This window comes from Antechinus flavipes, chromosome 3 (genome assembly GCF_016432865.1).
Source record: "Antechinus flavipes isolate AdamAnt ecotype Samford, QLD, Australia chromosome 3, AdamAnt_v2, whole genome shotgun sequence".
Classification (NCBI taxonomy): domain Eukaryota; kingdom Metazoa; phylum Chordata; class Mammalia; order Dasyuromorphia; family Dasyuridae; genus Antechinus; species Antechinus flavipes.
Genome location: NC_067400.1, coordinates 223,871,310 through 223,889,750, shown reverse-complemented (window position 1 = coordinate 223,889,750; position 18,441 = coordinate 223,871,310). Strand labels below are relative to the sequence as shown.

Sequence of the window (18,441 nt, the reverse complement as noted above, 5' to 3'; positions counted from 1 at the left end):
GACTAGTTTAATCACAACAGAAGAAAATGAGCCAACATGATTTCCCTGCTTCCTGAGTTGTCCATCATGGACTACTTTCTTAGCAACTTGTAGAGCTCCTTGTGGTTATTTTGTGCTCATGTGATGAGTAATTGATTTCAGCAGCCTGAGTCATTAATTCTCTAATGATTTTAAACTTTCTATTGAAAAACTAATCTAATTTTCATGGGGAAAAATTTAGGATATTGTTCTCACTTCGGATGACCTACTAAAATCCAGAATACTTGTCTGTGGTCTTCCCTTTTATTCTTGTAATCTCAAAATAGATCATCAAAAATAATTTGGTGGGGATAATCCTCATTTGGATATTGGCATATTCTAGTGTGTTCTAACTTGATTGGCTAATTGATTTTTTTTACCTCTTCTTAGTGTCTCATAAAAAATCTTCTCTTCATGTTTCTATCTTATTTTACAGTTTAATTTGGATAGTGCAGTAATAGTGTGTTATTTGAATGACATTAGTAAATTGGTACCTTATTGGTGGTCTTAGTCAATCTGTCTTGCTCTTCTCAGCAGTTTTCTTAGTTTTCAAACTTTCAAACTTTATATCTTAATTAAACATCATCATCATCATTAACCATCATCTTTCTGGTGAAAACTAGTATGTGTTTTAAAGTTTGAAAATCACTTTTCATACATGATCTTATTTGGTCCTCATAACAAATCTGTTAGGGAGGACCTACAGATATCCCTATTATACAAATGGAGAACTTGAGGCTTAAGAGAGGTTAAATCACTTGAGCTAGTTAAAGCTAGAGTCATCACTCTTTCCGTGATGTCATATTGCCTTTAAAGCATTGCCTCTTGTTTGAAACCTATTCAGAGTAATAATAGGAATTAAAATATAAGTTATCATATACTTATTGGAATTTTGAAAGGACATAGACTGATAATGCTAATTCTAAAAAAGACTTAATGCCAAAAAATTTATAAATGTTGGGATTTGAATAAAGATATAATATGAGAAATGCAATAGAATCAAATCATTAGAATCACATTTTAAGGCAAGCATTGTATATTGTTTTATCACGTCATAAGATTATAAATGCATAACTTTGTCTTAGCTTTTAGCAAATATATATTTTAAATAGTTTAAAATATATTTAAACAGCCTGATGATAGTGATAATGATAGTGAATTATCTTAAATGAATTATTTATTATTCTTTTATTTTCTCCTAATGCTTAGGGTAAGTGTGATGAGAAGCAAAATCAGAAATTCTATTTCAATTTTCCAAGAAAAATGTAGCTTAATAGAAATTTTCAAGAAAATGTTATAAGATAAATGCTTTTCATGAAAATTACTGTAATTTATTTATTTGTAATGGCAGTATTTTATTTTCACTATTCTTTAATTTCTTTATAGAGGATGAATTTAGTTTAGAAGATGCTCTTCCTAATGGAGGAAAGGGTAAGTATCATTTCAATTAGCATATAAAATGAGATAATATTTCTAGAGATGAGGACTTTATATAAAGATAATGTTAATTAAAAATACCATTTAGAAAGAAATAAGGTTTGTTGTTTTGTATAAAAATATGGTTCTTCTCAGATTTTTAAAAATGACTTTTGCCAACCTCATATTCCATAATTATAGCATAATTTATATTCCTAGGATGGGTTCTTATAGCTAATGTCATATTATTGATTGTTTTTATTCAGCAGATTTGAGCCAGTAAATTAGTAGTGTGTTGACTATTGATAGATGGGTACAAGTAGGATTATCACCTCTTCTTTATCATTCCAGTATGTGGTTTGGGATAAAACACCATCCCATTTCCACCAGGTGGCATTTGTTGCACAAAAGCATTGATTTTTTTTTCCCCCATTTAATTTTTAAAAAAATTATATTAATACATTTATGGAATAAAACAAGCATTTTTGTAATATAGTACAATAAAAAGGGATGATTGTACATGGCCTGCAAATATACTATGTACAACTTTAAAATATACTATGTGCAAAAGAAAGAACAAGAACAGATGCTCAAGGAGGAGAGGAAACGGCAATTGGAAGAAAAGGTCAAAGCGATAGAAGATGGAGCTAAAAGGAGGAAGCTTAGGGAAGAAAGAGCATAGCTTTTAGCCCAGGGGAAAGAACTTCCCCCAGAACTCTCCCATTTGGACTCAAGTTCTCCCACCAGAGAAGAAAGAAAAGCTAAGGATCTCTTTGAGCAGGATGACGAGTTCACTGCCATGTACAAAGTTCTAGATGTAGTGAAAGTTCACAAAGATTCTTGGCTCTTCTTGGAACCAGTGAATCTTATGCCCCAATATACTATGTACAACTTTAAAATATACAACAAAATTATTGTGTAAATTTATTTTTTCTCCCTTTTCTTCCCATCCTCCCCTAAGAGATGGCTGCCATTAGACACATACACACACACACACACACACACACACACACACACACACACACACGTACACATATATGTATGCAAATTTATTCTATACATACTTATATTTAACATTAATTCTTTTAAAATACTTTTTTTGTATTGTGAACTTAGCAATCAACAGACCTTCCAATGTGTCTATTGACATAGCGAACAAAGAACATGAGACAATCCCTGTTAGGTACAGTTTTCAAAATATATGCTATGTATATAGTATACATATATACATGCATACCATACATGATATATATTTATATGTGTGTATATGTTTTTCTAAATATATATCAATTGTTCAGTTATTTTTACAGATATGTCCAACTCTTTATCACCCCATCTGAGATATTTTTGGCAAAAATCCTGGAGTGCTTTGCATTTTTTTCTATGGCTCATTTTATATATGAAAAAACAGGCAAACAGGGTTAAGTGATTTGCTCAGGGTCACACTGCTAGAAAGTTCCGAAGCCCATGTTTGAACTCAGAAAGATTAGTCTTCCTGATTCCATAGCACTCTAAATACTTTGCCACCTGTTTAACTTTTCTTATCTGTATGTTAACTAATGTTTTACTTGAACTAGAAAGATAACAACATGAAACCATGCTGACTCCTGCTAAAAAATACAGAATTTGTGAAATTCAAAAATATTTGGGAAAATATAAACATTTAATAGACATCTATAGTAACACACCAAAGGTCATGAATTAGTTAATTATTCATTGTTATGATCATTATCTGGAATTTGGTTTTGTGCCTGTAGGATGATTTTCAAGTATAATTTTAAAAATTTTATGTCAACTATCTTAATCACTATAGCTCTTTTATCAAGTTTAACTATGTTGTGTTACTACTTTAATATTTTTCTATGTCACCTCCTTCCAAGAATTGTTATAACATATGTCCTATCTACAACTATTATGCTTTTTCTTTTTAAAAGAATTTTTTTTTTTTTTTTTGCTGAGATAACTAGAGTTAAGTGACTTGCCTAGGGTCACGCAGTTAGGCAGTGTTAAGTGTCTGAGATCAGATTTGAATTCAGATCCTCCTGATTTCAGGTTGATTCTCTATCAATCAGATAGAGAATCATCTTCTGTGCCTGAAAATTACATTTTTTAAAGAAATTCAAAATTCATGGCATATATAAATGTTTTATTTGTATATTTTATATATAAAAGGTTATGGATTTGTATCTCTGATACTAGAAGGGATCTCAGAGGTCATCTAATTCAAAACTCTGACTTTATTGATAAATAAACAAAAGTTTAGTATTCATCCTCACTAGTCGTTACTCTTGTTAAATACACATTTTTTTCCCCCTAATTTGGGGAAGGAAGATTCTTTTAGATAGTACTTACAATCAATTCATTGTCATTGAATTTTTATTTCCTCAAAGCCTGGAAAATAAGTAGCATACTTATATTTTGAAGTATTATACCTGATTTTGAGTGAGATGATTTTTGAGAAGTAAAGGAAGGTACATAGCCTGTATTCAATACGTGAATGAAGTTTAGACCATCACATTAATTTAAGCAATCTGTTATCATTTGTATTGATTAAAGGATAAAGAATTTGTTAAAAAAAAATATTTGTTATAAAGAATTATGACTTTTCTACCACTACAGTTTGAAAAGTTAGATCTCTCACCTTTTTTTATCTTCAGATGACTATGGAAAACCTAGTCCACCAAAACCCAAACCTGGATATCATGATAACACAGGTAAGACAATGCATTCCCTTCTCATATCTTAAGTACTTTTCAATGTCTAGCCTTTATATAAAGAATTAACATTGATTGACTTCTGGTTAGTATTGGAAACATCTCATATGTTTCCTTGGCATGGCATACAATACAAGTGTTCCTGATTTCCTAAAAGCTCTCACATATGAGGACGAACTTGGTTAAATTCTGAGAGGCTCATTGCCAGTAGATTAACCATTGGGTAACATTCTTTCGAGCCATAAAATCCACAAAATAAGATATAAGGGCCTTTAGCATTATATATCCCTTATAGTAATCACAGAGGGTCTCAGAGAGTATGGGAATCAGAGTTTTGATAATCTATAATATTCTTGATATTCTGAATCTTGGCCCAATAACCACTATCTGTGGTCAGAAACCGGACCACATCAGTGTTGACTTTCTTACTTTCAGTTAGACTACTAGAAGTGAAGAAGTGGCAGCTAGACAGAAGAATAACTCATAAGCTATCTTTTGAGGTCAAGTAAAAATTAGTTTCTCCAAAAGGAAAATTATGCCTTCAAAGGAAAATAGAAACAACATTTCAGAGGACATTTGATCCTTTTACCCTGTATGTTCTTAGGGAACATAAGGAAAAAAGGATTCCATGATGATAATTAGACCTAAGCAACAATATCTGTTGTCAAACATATATGAAACTGAAAGAAAGCCAACAAAGAAAACAAAAAATAGGTAATAGAAACATTGACAAATTCATTCCACAATATCTCTTATGATTGGTTATTGTAGAGCCACCACATGTAGATTCTTAATACTTCAGTGAACAGTATTTTATGTGGAGAAATATAAATTAAATTTAAGAGGAAGAAGGCAGGAAATTTGAACCAGATGGGCATAGGAGAAATGAGACAAAGCAATTTTGAAAGCATTGAGGGATTAAATTTCTGAATAACTTAAGGAAGGAGGGGAAATTTTTAATTAAAAGGTTAAAAAATTATAGATGAATTTATTACCAAGACAATAACAAAAGAACATTAGGAACTACCAGCATATATATATATTTAATCATCTTTTAGGAATCCTTAAAAGTGATTTCTAAATATGTTGAGGTATTTCTATGAAGATAAAGAAGGGCCTTTATTCTGGCTGTTTTTTTTCTTTATTATTTTTATTTTGTGACAAGAGATATATTATTACATTGCTGCCAGTGAGAGAATTATAGGTAGAGATTTTGAAAACAAAGGACATCAATAAAATTTAAGAAAAAAGTTTTAAGAAAAAAAAAACAATAATAAAAGGCAAGTTCATTCCAGGTTAAATTTATTTTATTTTGATTGTTACTAAACTGTTGGATGGAGAATTCTATAGATGATGGCTACCTGGATTTTATTAAAATGATAATGAATAAAAATCATTTTAACAAATTAATAACCATTAAGAGTGCTGTGTTAAATGCTGGGGAAAATACAAAAATGAGACAGTCTGTGCCCTTGAAGAGAGAAAAAATGTAGGAGAGTGGTGGCCAGGCAACAGATTTACAATCTAGGAAGTTACAAAGATCACGGTGACTGGGATGATAGGATGATTGATTGATTTGGCCTTTTCAGGGGCAACTGTATTATTGGTTTGATTACATTGCTCAGAGTAATAGGTGGAGAGGAGAGGGGGAGACAAAGGTAAAATAGGGCAACGTCAATTATGAAGATATATCGCAAGGACTTTGCGGGTCCCGATACTATCACAATAGCTCTGAAGGACTTTCAGAAATCCTGAAAAATTAACAAAATAGGACTTTTGTGATACCATTTACTATTAGTATCCTGATCAGCGTGTTTTAAATATCTAAGAGTTAAAGAAAATGATTGAGTAGATGTGATTAGATATTTTATTTTCATTGATCTTTACAACTTCTGAGAACTTTCCAATATAGCAATTATTTGCAAGAGGAAAAATTATTACAGCTATTTCCATGAGCTAAAACATGAAATCCCCAAAATGGTCACTATCCTGATGAATTAATTGCAGAGAAAATTAACCTTTCATTCCTAAAATGGTCACTCAGCATTCCCTAAACTCTGGTTTAGCTGCATAATGAGACTCCTAGGTTTATGTTCTAAAATCTACCCAATAATTTTCCCTGTTGCTTCTATAGCCTATCAACATACCCCCAATACTACTGCCCATATCTCATTATTCAATAGTAATAAATAACAGAATTCAACTCTGCTACCCCTCATTACAGCCATGTCTCTCCCCTTCCCCTCCTCCCTTACTAACGAGGAGGTGATAGTATCGAAAAGAAGAAGCTTGCTCTTCTCGATGCTGCCCCAATGCTTAATCAGAGAACTAAAGGACAAAAAGCAGTTGGGTTAGCATGTGTCACAACTGGGACTCCATTATGCCTGAATGAAAGGAGAATGTCATCCAACAGATGCTAGTTCTGTCCCTCCAGAAGGTTACTCAGAATAAGGACTGAAACTGATGAAAAGTGAATTGTTCAATGTTGAAGGATTGAAAGTCAGCTGAGTCCATCCTTCAGGTATCTGTCATAAAAGACATAGGTGTCAAAAACTGAGCAGTAGGAGAATATAAGGGGAAAAATATTGAAATGATTAAGGTCTCAGAAGGAAGAAAATTCATTTGAAAACTTGAATCATAAACAGATAAATCATCAGCAGAAATACTAATAATAAAAAGAAAGTTATTCTCCAATGGATCTAAATGGGTCCAAACATCTGAATAAAATATGGCAAGACAAAGGGAAATAAATCACTATCTGATGAGCCAGAGAACTCTGTTGGTTGCCAAGAAAGCAATGATTCAAGAGAGATTTAGAATTCTGAAAACAGAAAGTATGACACAGAAAAACTTAAATCCATTGATAGCAAGTCTCTCCAAAGAAACAAGAAAGAAAAAAAAAATGTTGGGAACGTCAAGGCCCAGAAGGGAAGGATAATGTGAAAGCAGAAAAATAAACAGCAATTACATTAAAACAAACATACAATCTCTGTATTAGTGAAGCATAGTAATCTTAAAAATGAAATGTATGTCATACATTTGAGAATTTCATAATGTGAGAAAATTGCTTAGAACTTCTGAACACAGAAAACAAAGTATCAGTCAAGTGCAGCCATAGATCATCTCAGAGGTTAGGAGGGAGAGAGAAAAAGAAAAGAAGACACTCACTATGTTGATTACTTTAAGATGCTTAGTCAGTGGTCCTCAAAGTGTAGTCCAAAGAATTGTTGGGGTTGCTGAAATCCTTTCAGAGGGTCTACAAATTCAAAATTATTTTTTATTTCTAATATAGTAAATAGCTATAAATATAACCCACGTGAACAAAAACTCTTTGAACAGATTCTCTATAGTTTTTTAACAACATGAAGATACTGAGAACAAAAGTTTGAGAACCACTGTGCTTAGTAATTATAGTGAACACTTCCAACCTATACAAAAATTCTGTAAGCAGAAAGGAGGAATATAAAGAAAAGGATATTTGAATATCTCAAGATTATTCTTTTTTTTTTTTAATAACTTTTTATTGACAGAACCCATACCAGGGTAATTTTTTACAGCATTATCCCTTGCACTCACTTCCATTCCAATTTTTCCCCTCCCTCCTTCTACCCCCTCCCCCAGATGGCAAACAGTCCTTTACATGTTAAATAGGTTACAGTATATCTTAGATACAATATATGTGTGCAGAACCGAACAGTTCTCTTGTTGCACAGGGAGAATTGGATTCAGAAGGTATAAATAACCTGGGAAGAAAAACAAAAATGCAAGCAGTTTATATTCATTTCCCAGTGTTCTTTCTTTGGGTGTAGCTGCTTTTGTCCATCCTTGATCAATTGAAACTGAATTAGCTCTCTTTATCGAAGAGATCCACCTCAAGATTATTCTTAAACCCACTACACCATAGAAGAAAATGAAATTTTTTCCAAAGAACAAGTGCACTAAGGATGCAATTCTGAGATTAGTAACCAATGGAAAATGAAAGAAGCATTTGAAGCATTCCAACAAAACATATGTAAGCAGATTATTTTCTTTGTAAATACCCCAGCAATAGAAATGCAGTAAAGTTAAACACAGAAGCCAAGGAAGGCATACCCTAAAACAAACAAACACTAACAGCAACAACAACAACAACAACAAAAGCAATTATCCTCCAAAAAAAATTAAAAAGAATTACTTTTATGGGATTTACATAATAATAGAGGGATAATTAATAAATTTATTTCAAAAAGTATGAGACAAGGGGAAACAAAGATAGAAAAGTAAAATTTCAACAGATGTGATTGTGGAGGAACAATTGCCAAAACAACATGGACTAAATCTCAGAATACCATGTCTTCAGATTAATCATTGATAGTGATGATTTTTTTTCTTTTATTTCTTTTCTTTTCTTTTTTTTTCCTTCTTTTCTTTTGTGGAACTAAATTATATAATGTGAGGGTACATAAAAGGGGAGAGGGGAGGAAGAAAATAAAGGGAAATATGCATATTCTAATCAAGTCAAAGATATATAATGAAAAGAAAGTAATTCTTATGGTCTCTCAAGAAGAAGAGGGGATATAAGAGAATGGTAAAAAGATGGCATGAGGAAGGATTGAAATCGTAATCATTGAAAGAGAAAACATAGCAGCCAGTGTTGTGGTGAGAACAATTAGAGAAAAGTTGGTGCTCTTAGGAAATGCCCTAATGGAAATGTTAAACATCATCATGAAAGAAAATAATTGTAATAGCTGTCAGATATTTGAAGAAAGGAATTTGAAGATTATATCAATGTCTAGCTAAATAAGCACAATAGAAAACCTCAACATTGTATTGCCCAATTAAAAGAAATAAAAAATAAACATGAAGAAAAGAATCCAGAACACAAAAATATAAATTCTAGATTCCTTTAATCATGAATCAAAGTAAAAAGTCAAAGATGAAAATAACACAAGGAGTTCAAAGCAATACAAAAAAGAAAATAAACAATTCAACATCAATCAAAACCTTCACTTGGAGAATCTTATGAAGAGAAGTCAAAAGCAAGAACTTCAGAAGAAGGTCTATGTGGAAAAATTTTTGGTTATCTATATAGCATAGGTCCTGGGTTGGTATGACTGTCTCCACCCCTCTAGTTCAGGTTTATGGGCTGTCTGGGTGTCTCTTATATCCCCATATAACATATCTCCCATATAATAATATCACATTAGCATTCCTAAAACAAGGTAAGTGGAGACCTGTTTACAGTCTGAACTGGCTTGGTTATTCCAACTCACTCTAACCCTGACACACCAAAGAAAGTTTCATAGCAGCTAATTTTAAGATGATAGCAACATATGATTTAGAAGTTGAAATCTCTTAGCCTAAACCTTATTTTTTATATGAGGAAACTAAGACCAAGAATTACTTTACATTAGTCAATCTTCTGTTTATATCAGTCCCATTATAGTAAGAGTTATCCAAATGCAGAGGCTGTGCACAATCTTGCCCTAAACCTGTATGCTTGCTGGCTTTTTTGTTCTGTCTTCTAAGTTTTTTTTTCCATGCTTGATTCTTTCATACTGTTTTCTTGATTTTTCATTTTTTCATTTAATTCATGGCTCACACTGACTTTGCTATTAAAATGTCATCATTTTAATATTGATTCCGCTAGTACTAACTTTGATCTGACTTCCCTGCAGAACAAACTACAGCTTGCTTGGGCCTAGTTACCTGTCTAATTCACAGTGGGCTGCTAGTCTATCCCTTGGCATGACTCTGCTAATATGCCTTAGCCTTTATTAGGTGAGTTTTTTTTAAGCCAATCTTGACATTTTTACTGATATATTTCTCAGACAGTAATGAAAAATTAAAATGTGGATAATTGCAGACTTACTTTTCTTTTATGGCTAAATGCACAAATGTACAAAAAATCTAATTTGCCAATTCTAATTTTTTCTTCTTTTATAGGTGATATTTCAGATGATGATCTCAAAGGACATTCTCACTCAGAAGGTATCATGAATAATATTTATTCCAATGTTTCCTTGCTCCTTTTAACATTTTTGTCAGTCAACATTTATTGAGTACTTTTTTTTTTTTTTTTTTTTTGCAAAGTATTGTGGAAAGACAAAACTAAAGAAGATAGTTTTTTATCTTCAGCAGGGTTATTAGTCTGATATTTGTAGGGTAATATGCTAATTCATAGTCTGTTCTTCATCTGTAACTCAGACATTCCTAACAAATAGATTTGACAATGAAAGGTTAATCCTATAGATGCATATTGTTATCTTTCTTCTTGCAACTATCACATTTTAGTGGTTATTAATAGGGTATAAGTCTCATGAATAAGATTATGCATTTAAAATGGATAGGTTCTCCTCAGGCACAAATATTAGGAAGGAACACAAAGAGATAGAAAAAATAAAAATAGGCAATAAGCAAACAAAATTATTTCTCTTTTTTCAAATGATACAATGGCATCTTTAGAGAAACCTCGAGAATCAACTAAAAAAAACTAATCAAAACAAGTAAATTTACCAAAGTTACAGAATATAAAAAACCCACATAAATCATCAGCATTTCTGGGTTACCAACAAAACCCAGCAGGAAGCAATGGAAAGAGAAATTTAATTTAAAATAACTGCAGACAGTATAAAATGGTTAGGAGTCTACCAAGAGACACACAGGAGTTATATAAACACAGTTACAAAATGCTTTTCACACAAATAATTTGTCTAAATAATCAAAGAAATATTAATTGTTCATGGATAAATTGAGTCATTTTAATAAAAATGACAATACTGCCAAAATTAATTCACTTATTTGGTACCAAACTAATCAAAGTACAAAGATTTGTTTTATAGAACTGGGAAAAAAAAAGAAATAAAATTCATGTGAAAGAAAAAACAGCCAGGAATGTAAAGGAAATACATTGTTTTTTGTTTTTTTTTTTTTTTTTTTACAATGAAGGAAGGTAGCTTAATAGTAATAGATCTCAAACTATATTGCAAAACAATAGTCATCAAAACAATCTAGCACTGGATAAGAAATAATGATTGATCTGTAACTTAGATTAGATTTTTAGAATAGACTAGATACAAAAAGCAAATGATCACAGTAACCTAATGTTTGATAAACCCAAAGCTATTGGTGCAAGAACTCATATTCAGCGAAAACTGGAAAACAGTCTGGCAGAAAGTAGGTATAACCTAACATACCATATATTAAGATAAACTTAAATTGTGTACATAATTTTGACATGAAGGATGATATTTTAAACAAATTAGGAGAACATGAGAAAAAGTTGTCTGTCAGACCTCTGGAAAAAAAGGAAAAGTTTATGGCCACATAAGAGATAGAAAAGATTATGAGAGGTAAAGTGGATAATATTGATTCCATTAAATTTAAAGGTTTTTGCACAAATAAAATTGGTACAGTTAAAAATCAGAAGGAAAAAAGGAAACTGGGAAAACATTTTTATAACAAGTTTCTTTAATAAGCATATTAAAGAAGTTCAACTCCTATTTTTTTTAATAATAGCTTTTTATTTTTCAAAATACACACAAAGATAGGTTTCAACATCTACCCTCAAAACCTTGTGTTCCATATTTTTCTCTCTCACTTTCTATTTCCCTCCTAGTATGGACAGAAAGTAATCCAATATGTGTAGTTCTTCTAAATATATTTCCATATTTGTCATTCTGCAGAAAAAAAATCAGATGAAAAAGGGAAAAAATGAGAAGAAAAATAACAAAAAAACAAGCAAACTATAATATCAACAACAAAAAAGGTGAAAATAGTCATTCTAGTCTCTAGGCTAGTGTTCAGAAAGAAAACTGGGGAAATTCTTAGGCTTATAACTTACAATTTAATGAGCTATGAAACCCATCAAGAAAGAACAGACTGAGAACAATCCTAAGCATGTCTTAAATGGATCCTAGAACTGATTGTTTTTCTCTGGTATCCTTTAGAACAGGAATAGTTTTTGACTGTAATCTAAAGTTTGCATTGAGTAAACATAGTTTTTTACCTTCTTATATTCTCTTCCATGGTGCTTATTGTTCAGTCATGTCTGACTCTTTTTGACTCCACTTGGGGTTTTCTTGGGAACGATATTGGAGTCGTTTGCATTTCCTTCTTCAACTTATTTTACAAATGAAGAAACTAAGATGAATTTGAAGATGAGTATATAGTTAAGAGGAAATCTAAGCCTTTTAATGAGTATAAAGCAATAGACTGTTAGGTTGTTAAGTTCATTTAATTGTGATTATGAGATGTCTTAATTCTTGTTCTGTTCTCTTAATCCCATGTGACCTGAAGGAGATATAATCATTCCAAATTCTCTGCGTAGTTGATTTTTTCATTTTAACTTCCTATAACAATGATAAATCTTTTAAATGACTGTTTATGCAAAGGCCTTAATTTGCTTTTATAATTAGTTTGAAAAACATTATTGGAATAGTTCTAAAATCAGTGTTTTGATGTTAATCAAGAAAGCTCTTTAGATAATTATGCTCGGGAGCAAGTCAAACATAATAAATTTTTTATCTTTCTCTTACTTTTAGACCTTTGAATTTATATACTTCATCTCTGTTGTTTACTGATGAGAAAGCAAGTGCTGAGAAGACTATGGATTGCTTAAGATTATATAGCTAGATTCTAACAGATGATAGATCAGAATCCAAGCCTTTTGAATTTTTCCAGATATTCTTTCCACCTTAACATACCACATCTAATTTATTAACTTACTACTATTAGATGCTACCTTCTTTTTCATGTTTGTGGGGCATAGGTATGGGTGGAGAACAAATTTGGGAAATCAAGCATCAATATTGATAAGATGTTGGGGCAGAGAAGATTGACCTGTGACTGTGACTGTTAGTAGTAACCTAGTTCGTCCAATTCAGTATCTTTGATTCATATACCAGTTCAGTTGTAGAATAGCTTTTTTTAAATTGTTGAACATCAGAAATGGAAAGGAAAAGCAATTTCACATTAGTTTCTCCTTGGAAGAAAATAGTATAGAAATGTATTAGGTAAGTTGCTTTAGTAATACTAAAAAAGATAAGAAATGGACATTTATGTTAGGGTGATTAAATATTTCTTTTTTATAGCTTTTTATATATAAAACATATACATGGGTAATTTTTCAACAGTGACCCTTGCAAAAACTTCTATTTCAGCTTTTCCCTTCCTTCCCTCCATCCCCTTCTCTAGATAGGAGGTGTGACTAAATATTTCAAAGATTTATTAGCTCTCATATTTTGTGTGGGAAAATTTTCAGTTTTATTAGATTTAGCTAGCTCTGTTTAAATCACTTAAACTCAGCCTAATTTTTTTCATTGGTAAAATGTGTATAATATTTGTACCATTCATTTCTCAGGGCTATTTTAAAGGAAGTATTTTGTAAAGGACTATGTAAATGTAAGCTATTATTTTATTCATCTTTTGGATCTATAGTTCCACTTACTCATTCATCTTAAGAAGCTATGCCATAAGTATATGCTAATTTTTAACATTCTAGTTACTAATTAATATCTTGCACAAGTTCTTATCCATTTTTTACTAGAAGCATATATAATATGCATTTTAATGCATTTTTTAATATTTTGTAGGCTCTGATGATAGAAGTGATGGTGAGAATGCCCCTGGTATGTATGCACAATATTAAATATCTTTGATTATTATAAGTTGTGATAAAGAAGACAAAATTATACAAATTTTATAGGCTCACTGAGAATATTTGTTATTTTCTCCATGCCATAAAATTTATTGTTCATCATACTGTGATGTATCTTTTTTGGGGGGGTGGGGGAAGGGGTGGAGCCTGGGGCAATTGGGATTAAGTGATTTGCCCAGGGTCATACAGCTAGGAAGAGTTAAGTATCTGAGGTCAAATTTGAATTTAGGTCCTCCTGACTTCAGGGCTGGTGCTCTATCCACTGCACTAACTAGCTACCCGGACTGTAATGTATCTAAAAGTATTCAACCAGCCTTTGACTTAAGATCTCCAAAAAAGGGAGACCCGCCATTTTTCAAGGCAGCCCACTCCACATTTGGATAGCTTCAATTGTTAATTAGTTTCTCTGAAATAAAATCCATATTTTCTTCTTTGTGTTTTAAATTCAGTTCATAAAACTTATGTAACTTATTTGCATAAATGCAAAATTTTAGAAATTCCCTGTAAAAATGAAGTTTTGCTTAAAACATTTTAAAATTGTAAAATAAAAAATGGATAAGACTTTAATGGAGAAGACTTTTTAAAATGTCTGGAAAACTAATTAAGATGTCACAAGAAAGAAAACTCAATATGTGTGTAGCTTTGGTGAATAAAATGGCATGACAAAAGTAATTTGTACTAATGCCTCTCATCATCTCTGTCCCTGTTCTTTTTCTTTTTCTTTTTTTTTTCCATTTTATGCCTATTTTCCTTTTTTTTCTTTCTAACTTTTCTTCTGTTTGCTTCCTTCATTTTTCTTTTTTCTTTCTATTTTTCTATCCTTTTAATTGTGTTTTTTCTCTTTACGCTCTTTCTGTTGGTTCCAAATTATTTTTCTTGACTTCTCTTGTAATTTTTTTCTCCTCTGCATGATTTGGAATAGAATATTGTAAAGTTATAATTTGTTGTATAAAATGTAATGTTTTAAATTAAAACAAAAAAGCAAAGTTTTAAAAATTTATCTCTAATGGTTTTTTCTTTGTAAATGTTTCTTAACAAATTTTCTCCTGTTGATTCAGTGATCCTCAAAGCACAATGAGTTTCAATACTAGAAGAAATGTAGACCATGTAGATCTTTTCTATTATTGGTACAACATAATCCATGTATGCTTCTTTATCTTAATGTTCCTTGTTAGTATTTTTTTCAAAGATACTTCACAGAGTGTCTAACATTTTGGAGACCTATGAGGTCTCTCCAAAAAGACCCATAGGTCTTTTTTTATGGATACCAGGACTGCATTTGAGTTGTTTTTTATCCTGTGACTGTCTCTTCTCAAATTTTCATCATTTATTTCCTTCATAACATTTTCTTTTGGCATTTCCTATACATATCATTATTAAAAATCATGTAACAGCCTATCCATCCTGCTTTTTCTCCATTGCCTCTTTGGTCAATCTTAAATTCATAATAGAATTTTGTAAGTTGATTATTTTTTCCTTTTCTTTCTCGGAGCTGATTCCCCTGGAGTAATACCTGGAATTGTAAGTGCTGTGGTTGTAGCACTGGCAGGAGCTGTATCCAGTTTTATTGCTTACCAGAAAAAGAAACTCTGCTTTAAAGGAAATGGTAAGGTTTACCATTAGATATTCCTGTTTTGATTGCAAGTAAGAAACTTGTCCTAGGCTGTTTTTTCTTCTATGAAAATGTCAATCAATGGCACCTAGCTGGATAATGCATAGCGTGTTAGACCTGGAATTGAAATTCCAGAGTTTGAAGTCTGTCTCAATTACTCACTAGCTGTGTGACCTGTGGATAAGTCACTTAACGCATTTACTCTTTTAATCTTCATTGCCATAAAACTGGGGTAATAATAATTCCTATCTCACAGGGTTGCTATAAGAATTGAATGAGATAATATATAAAAATGCTCTGGAAACTTGTAAGTATTATGTAAATGCCAGTTATTATTAATATCAGCCAGCATTTATTAATCATCTACTATGTGCTGAACACCATGGAGAAACTTTAGAAGCCTAGTTGAAATCACAGCTTGTTAAGTACTACTGTGTCTCCCCCAAATCTTTTCTAGAATTTTTGTATTGCAAGGTTTTGCAGAGGTAAAAAACTATCTTTGCATGTATTTAAAAAATAAAATACTATTAAAAATAATTTTATATAAAAAAATTTCTGTGTTGTTTCTCCAAAGGCAATGAAAGAATATTCATTTTATGTAATGTCTACTGGAGTGCTCATTTTTTGTTCATTACCAATACCCACCACTCATCTAGGTTATTCATGTTCAAATGAAGGTACTGATTCAGGAAATAATTCTTTCTTCAGTGGTAGGGACTGTTTCCCTTGGTATACCCTGTGGGCATATGTTCTCTCAGAAAAGAGATAAAAGTAGTTTCTGTATTTCAATAAACTCAGTTTTAATCTTTTTTTTGTTTTTTTGTCAGAGTATTTTTTTTTTTTTGAAATTTCCTGTAAAGCCAATTATGACTCATCTAAAGTATTTTTTTTTTTCAAGGTTAGCCAGTCTGTGCAATTTTTTCTTTAGCCTAATAACCAAATGTCCTTCAGGTGAAAAATCAAATACCAACCACTTCACCTAAGTCTGGATGTAGCATCAGGTTAGAGTTGAGAGATCATCTCAATTCCCATATTTTACAGATGAACAAATCAAACCTCAGAGGTTAAGTGACTTGCTCAGATTATTTATTGATGTTTGAGTTTAGACTGAAACAAGTACATTTTTCCCTGCAAACAGGCTGTTGAAACAAAATGAAAAGAACCAGGATGTACAATGTGACAGTTGTTAGTTTGTTAAGTTAACTCAGTTTGTTGTTTAGTTGTGTCTGATTTTTTTTTTCCATTTAGGGTTTTCTTGACAAAGAAACTGGAATGATTTGCCATTTCCTTATCTAGTTCATTTTAAAGTTGAGAAAACTGAGACAAACAGAATTAAGTGACTTGCCCAGGAGCCACATGGCTACTTAGTTTCTGGAGACAGATTTGAACTTTGGAAGATGAGTTTTCCTGACTCTAGGCCCAGCACTCTTTGCATTGTATCACCTAGCAGCCTCAAGCATAATCATAAATAAGTTCAGTTCTGTAATTCTTTCTTTCTTTTTTCCCCCCCCTGAGGCAATTGGGGTTAAGTGACTTGCCCAAGGTCACACAGCTAGGCCTTCAGGGCCAGTGCTTTATCCACCGTACTATATTGCTGTCTCTTCTGAAATTCAATAAAAATAGTTGAATATCTCCATCCATGATTTCCCTCACTCCCCTCTCTTTATCTAATCTCTTATTCCCAAGTGAGATAATCTGGAGGTAATCTTGATAAATGTGTTTATCTCATCAGCTGAAGGAATTGCTTTACAACCTGGCCTTCCTAGAATAGTTGTAGTTGAAGTCCCAGATGTTGAATGACTAGACCTAAGTGAACTTAAATGAACATAAAAAAGTAAAATTATACTATTGTTTTTAGTCATTGCTATAAATATAACATGCAGATCATATTATATCATGTTTTCTTGATTTCTTCTGTTATGTTCCCCTTGAAACATCAAAATCTCAGTAGTCCAGATTGCTGAACTCCTTGGGTATAGCTCCCTACAAGAATTACATGATAAATGTCTTGGAAATATTATAACCCTAAGGGGAGAGAGGTTTGGATGGGGGAAATGAATACAGAATTACAGCGCTTCTTGTCTTTGTTAAAGCTGATTGCTTGGGATCATTAGGAATTCAACTGAAATAAATATATCTGCTTTCTAGAATCATTTTTCTTCCTTTGGTAAATTATGTCATAGACCAGAGGGTGATGACTCCGCTATGTAAGAAAATTTGATGATTCTTTGTAGAAAAAGCATAAAGTTTAATTGATAACTTAGAAATTTAATATTTGTTTCTGAAAAAAGAAAAACAACACTTTCATATGTAATATATCAACTTCTGTAAGGCTGCAGGGACATTTCATGAAATTCTCCAAGTCAAAGAAACTTTTGAAAGTGTCTAAGATTCTAAGAGGGTTGTGATTAATTAGAAACATGATTGTTTGGAATTGAAGTAAAGTTTTGATCTTTTCCCTAGCCTTTGGGGGGGGGGGGAGGGGGGAAACTTTCTTGGGAGGATAGATTAAAAGAAACAGCATCTGTATTAGGGCAAGGAGAAGATGAATAAAGGGGAAGTTTTAATGGAGAGCCACTTACTTGACTTGGAAACAGAAAAGATTGTGATGCTTTTAGCTGTATTAACTAAAACTTTAAAAAGAAACTTCTAGTAAGTTTTCTATAAAAAAGGATCTGCCATCTAGACTGTGTAGTAGACTTATAGTCAGGAAGATCTGAATTCAAATTCTGCTTCAGATCTTTAACCAATTATATGACTCTGGGAAAGTCAGGCTTTCAACCTCAGTTTCCTTATTTTTAAAATCAAGATAATATTATCTTCAAACTTGTAGAATTTTTGTGAAGATCAAATGTAAATATATATATATATATATATATATATATGTATGTATATATACATCTCAGGTTTTTCATCTGAAAAATGAAGGCATTTGAATTAGAGGCGTCTTTCAGCTCTCCATCTATGGTTCTATGAGTTCAGCACAATTGTCCTATGTAGCCTGCCTTTTTTTCTGTCACTAGTATGATCACGTAAATCTAGAA

At 31.8% G+C, this 18,441-nt stretch overlaps 1 protein-coding gene across 2 annotated transcripts in view; it reads left to right on the top strand.

The window, feature by feature from the left end:
• CD99 (CD99 molecule (Xg blood group)) overlaps nt 1–18,441 on the top strand; it is a 57,185-nt gene that overhangs the window by 24,657 nt on the left and 14,087 nt on the right. For both annotated transcript variants that reach the window (XM_051984584.1, XM_051984585.1), the window contains exons 4-8: nt 1,405–1,449; nt 4,092–4,148; nt 10,074–10,118; nt 13,721–13,756; nt 15,278–15,391. In XM_051984584.1, coding sequence (XP_051840544.1) covers nt 1,405–1,449; nt 4,092–4,148; nt 10,074–10,118; nt 13,721–13,756; nt 15,278–15,391 — 297 coding nt within the window. The remainder of the gene's footprint in view (nt 1–1,404; nt 1,450–4,091; nt 4,149–10,073; nt 10,119–13,720; nt 13,757–15,277; nt 15,392–18,441) is intronic.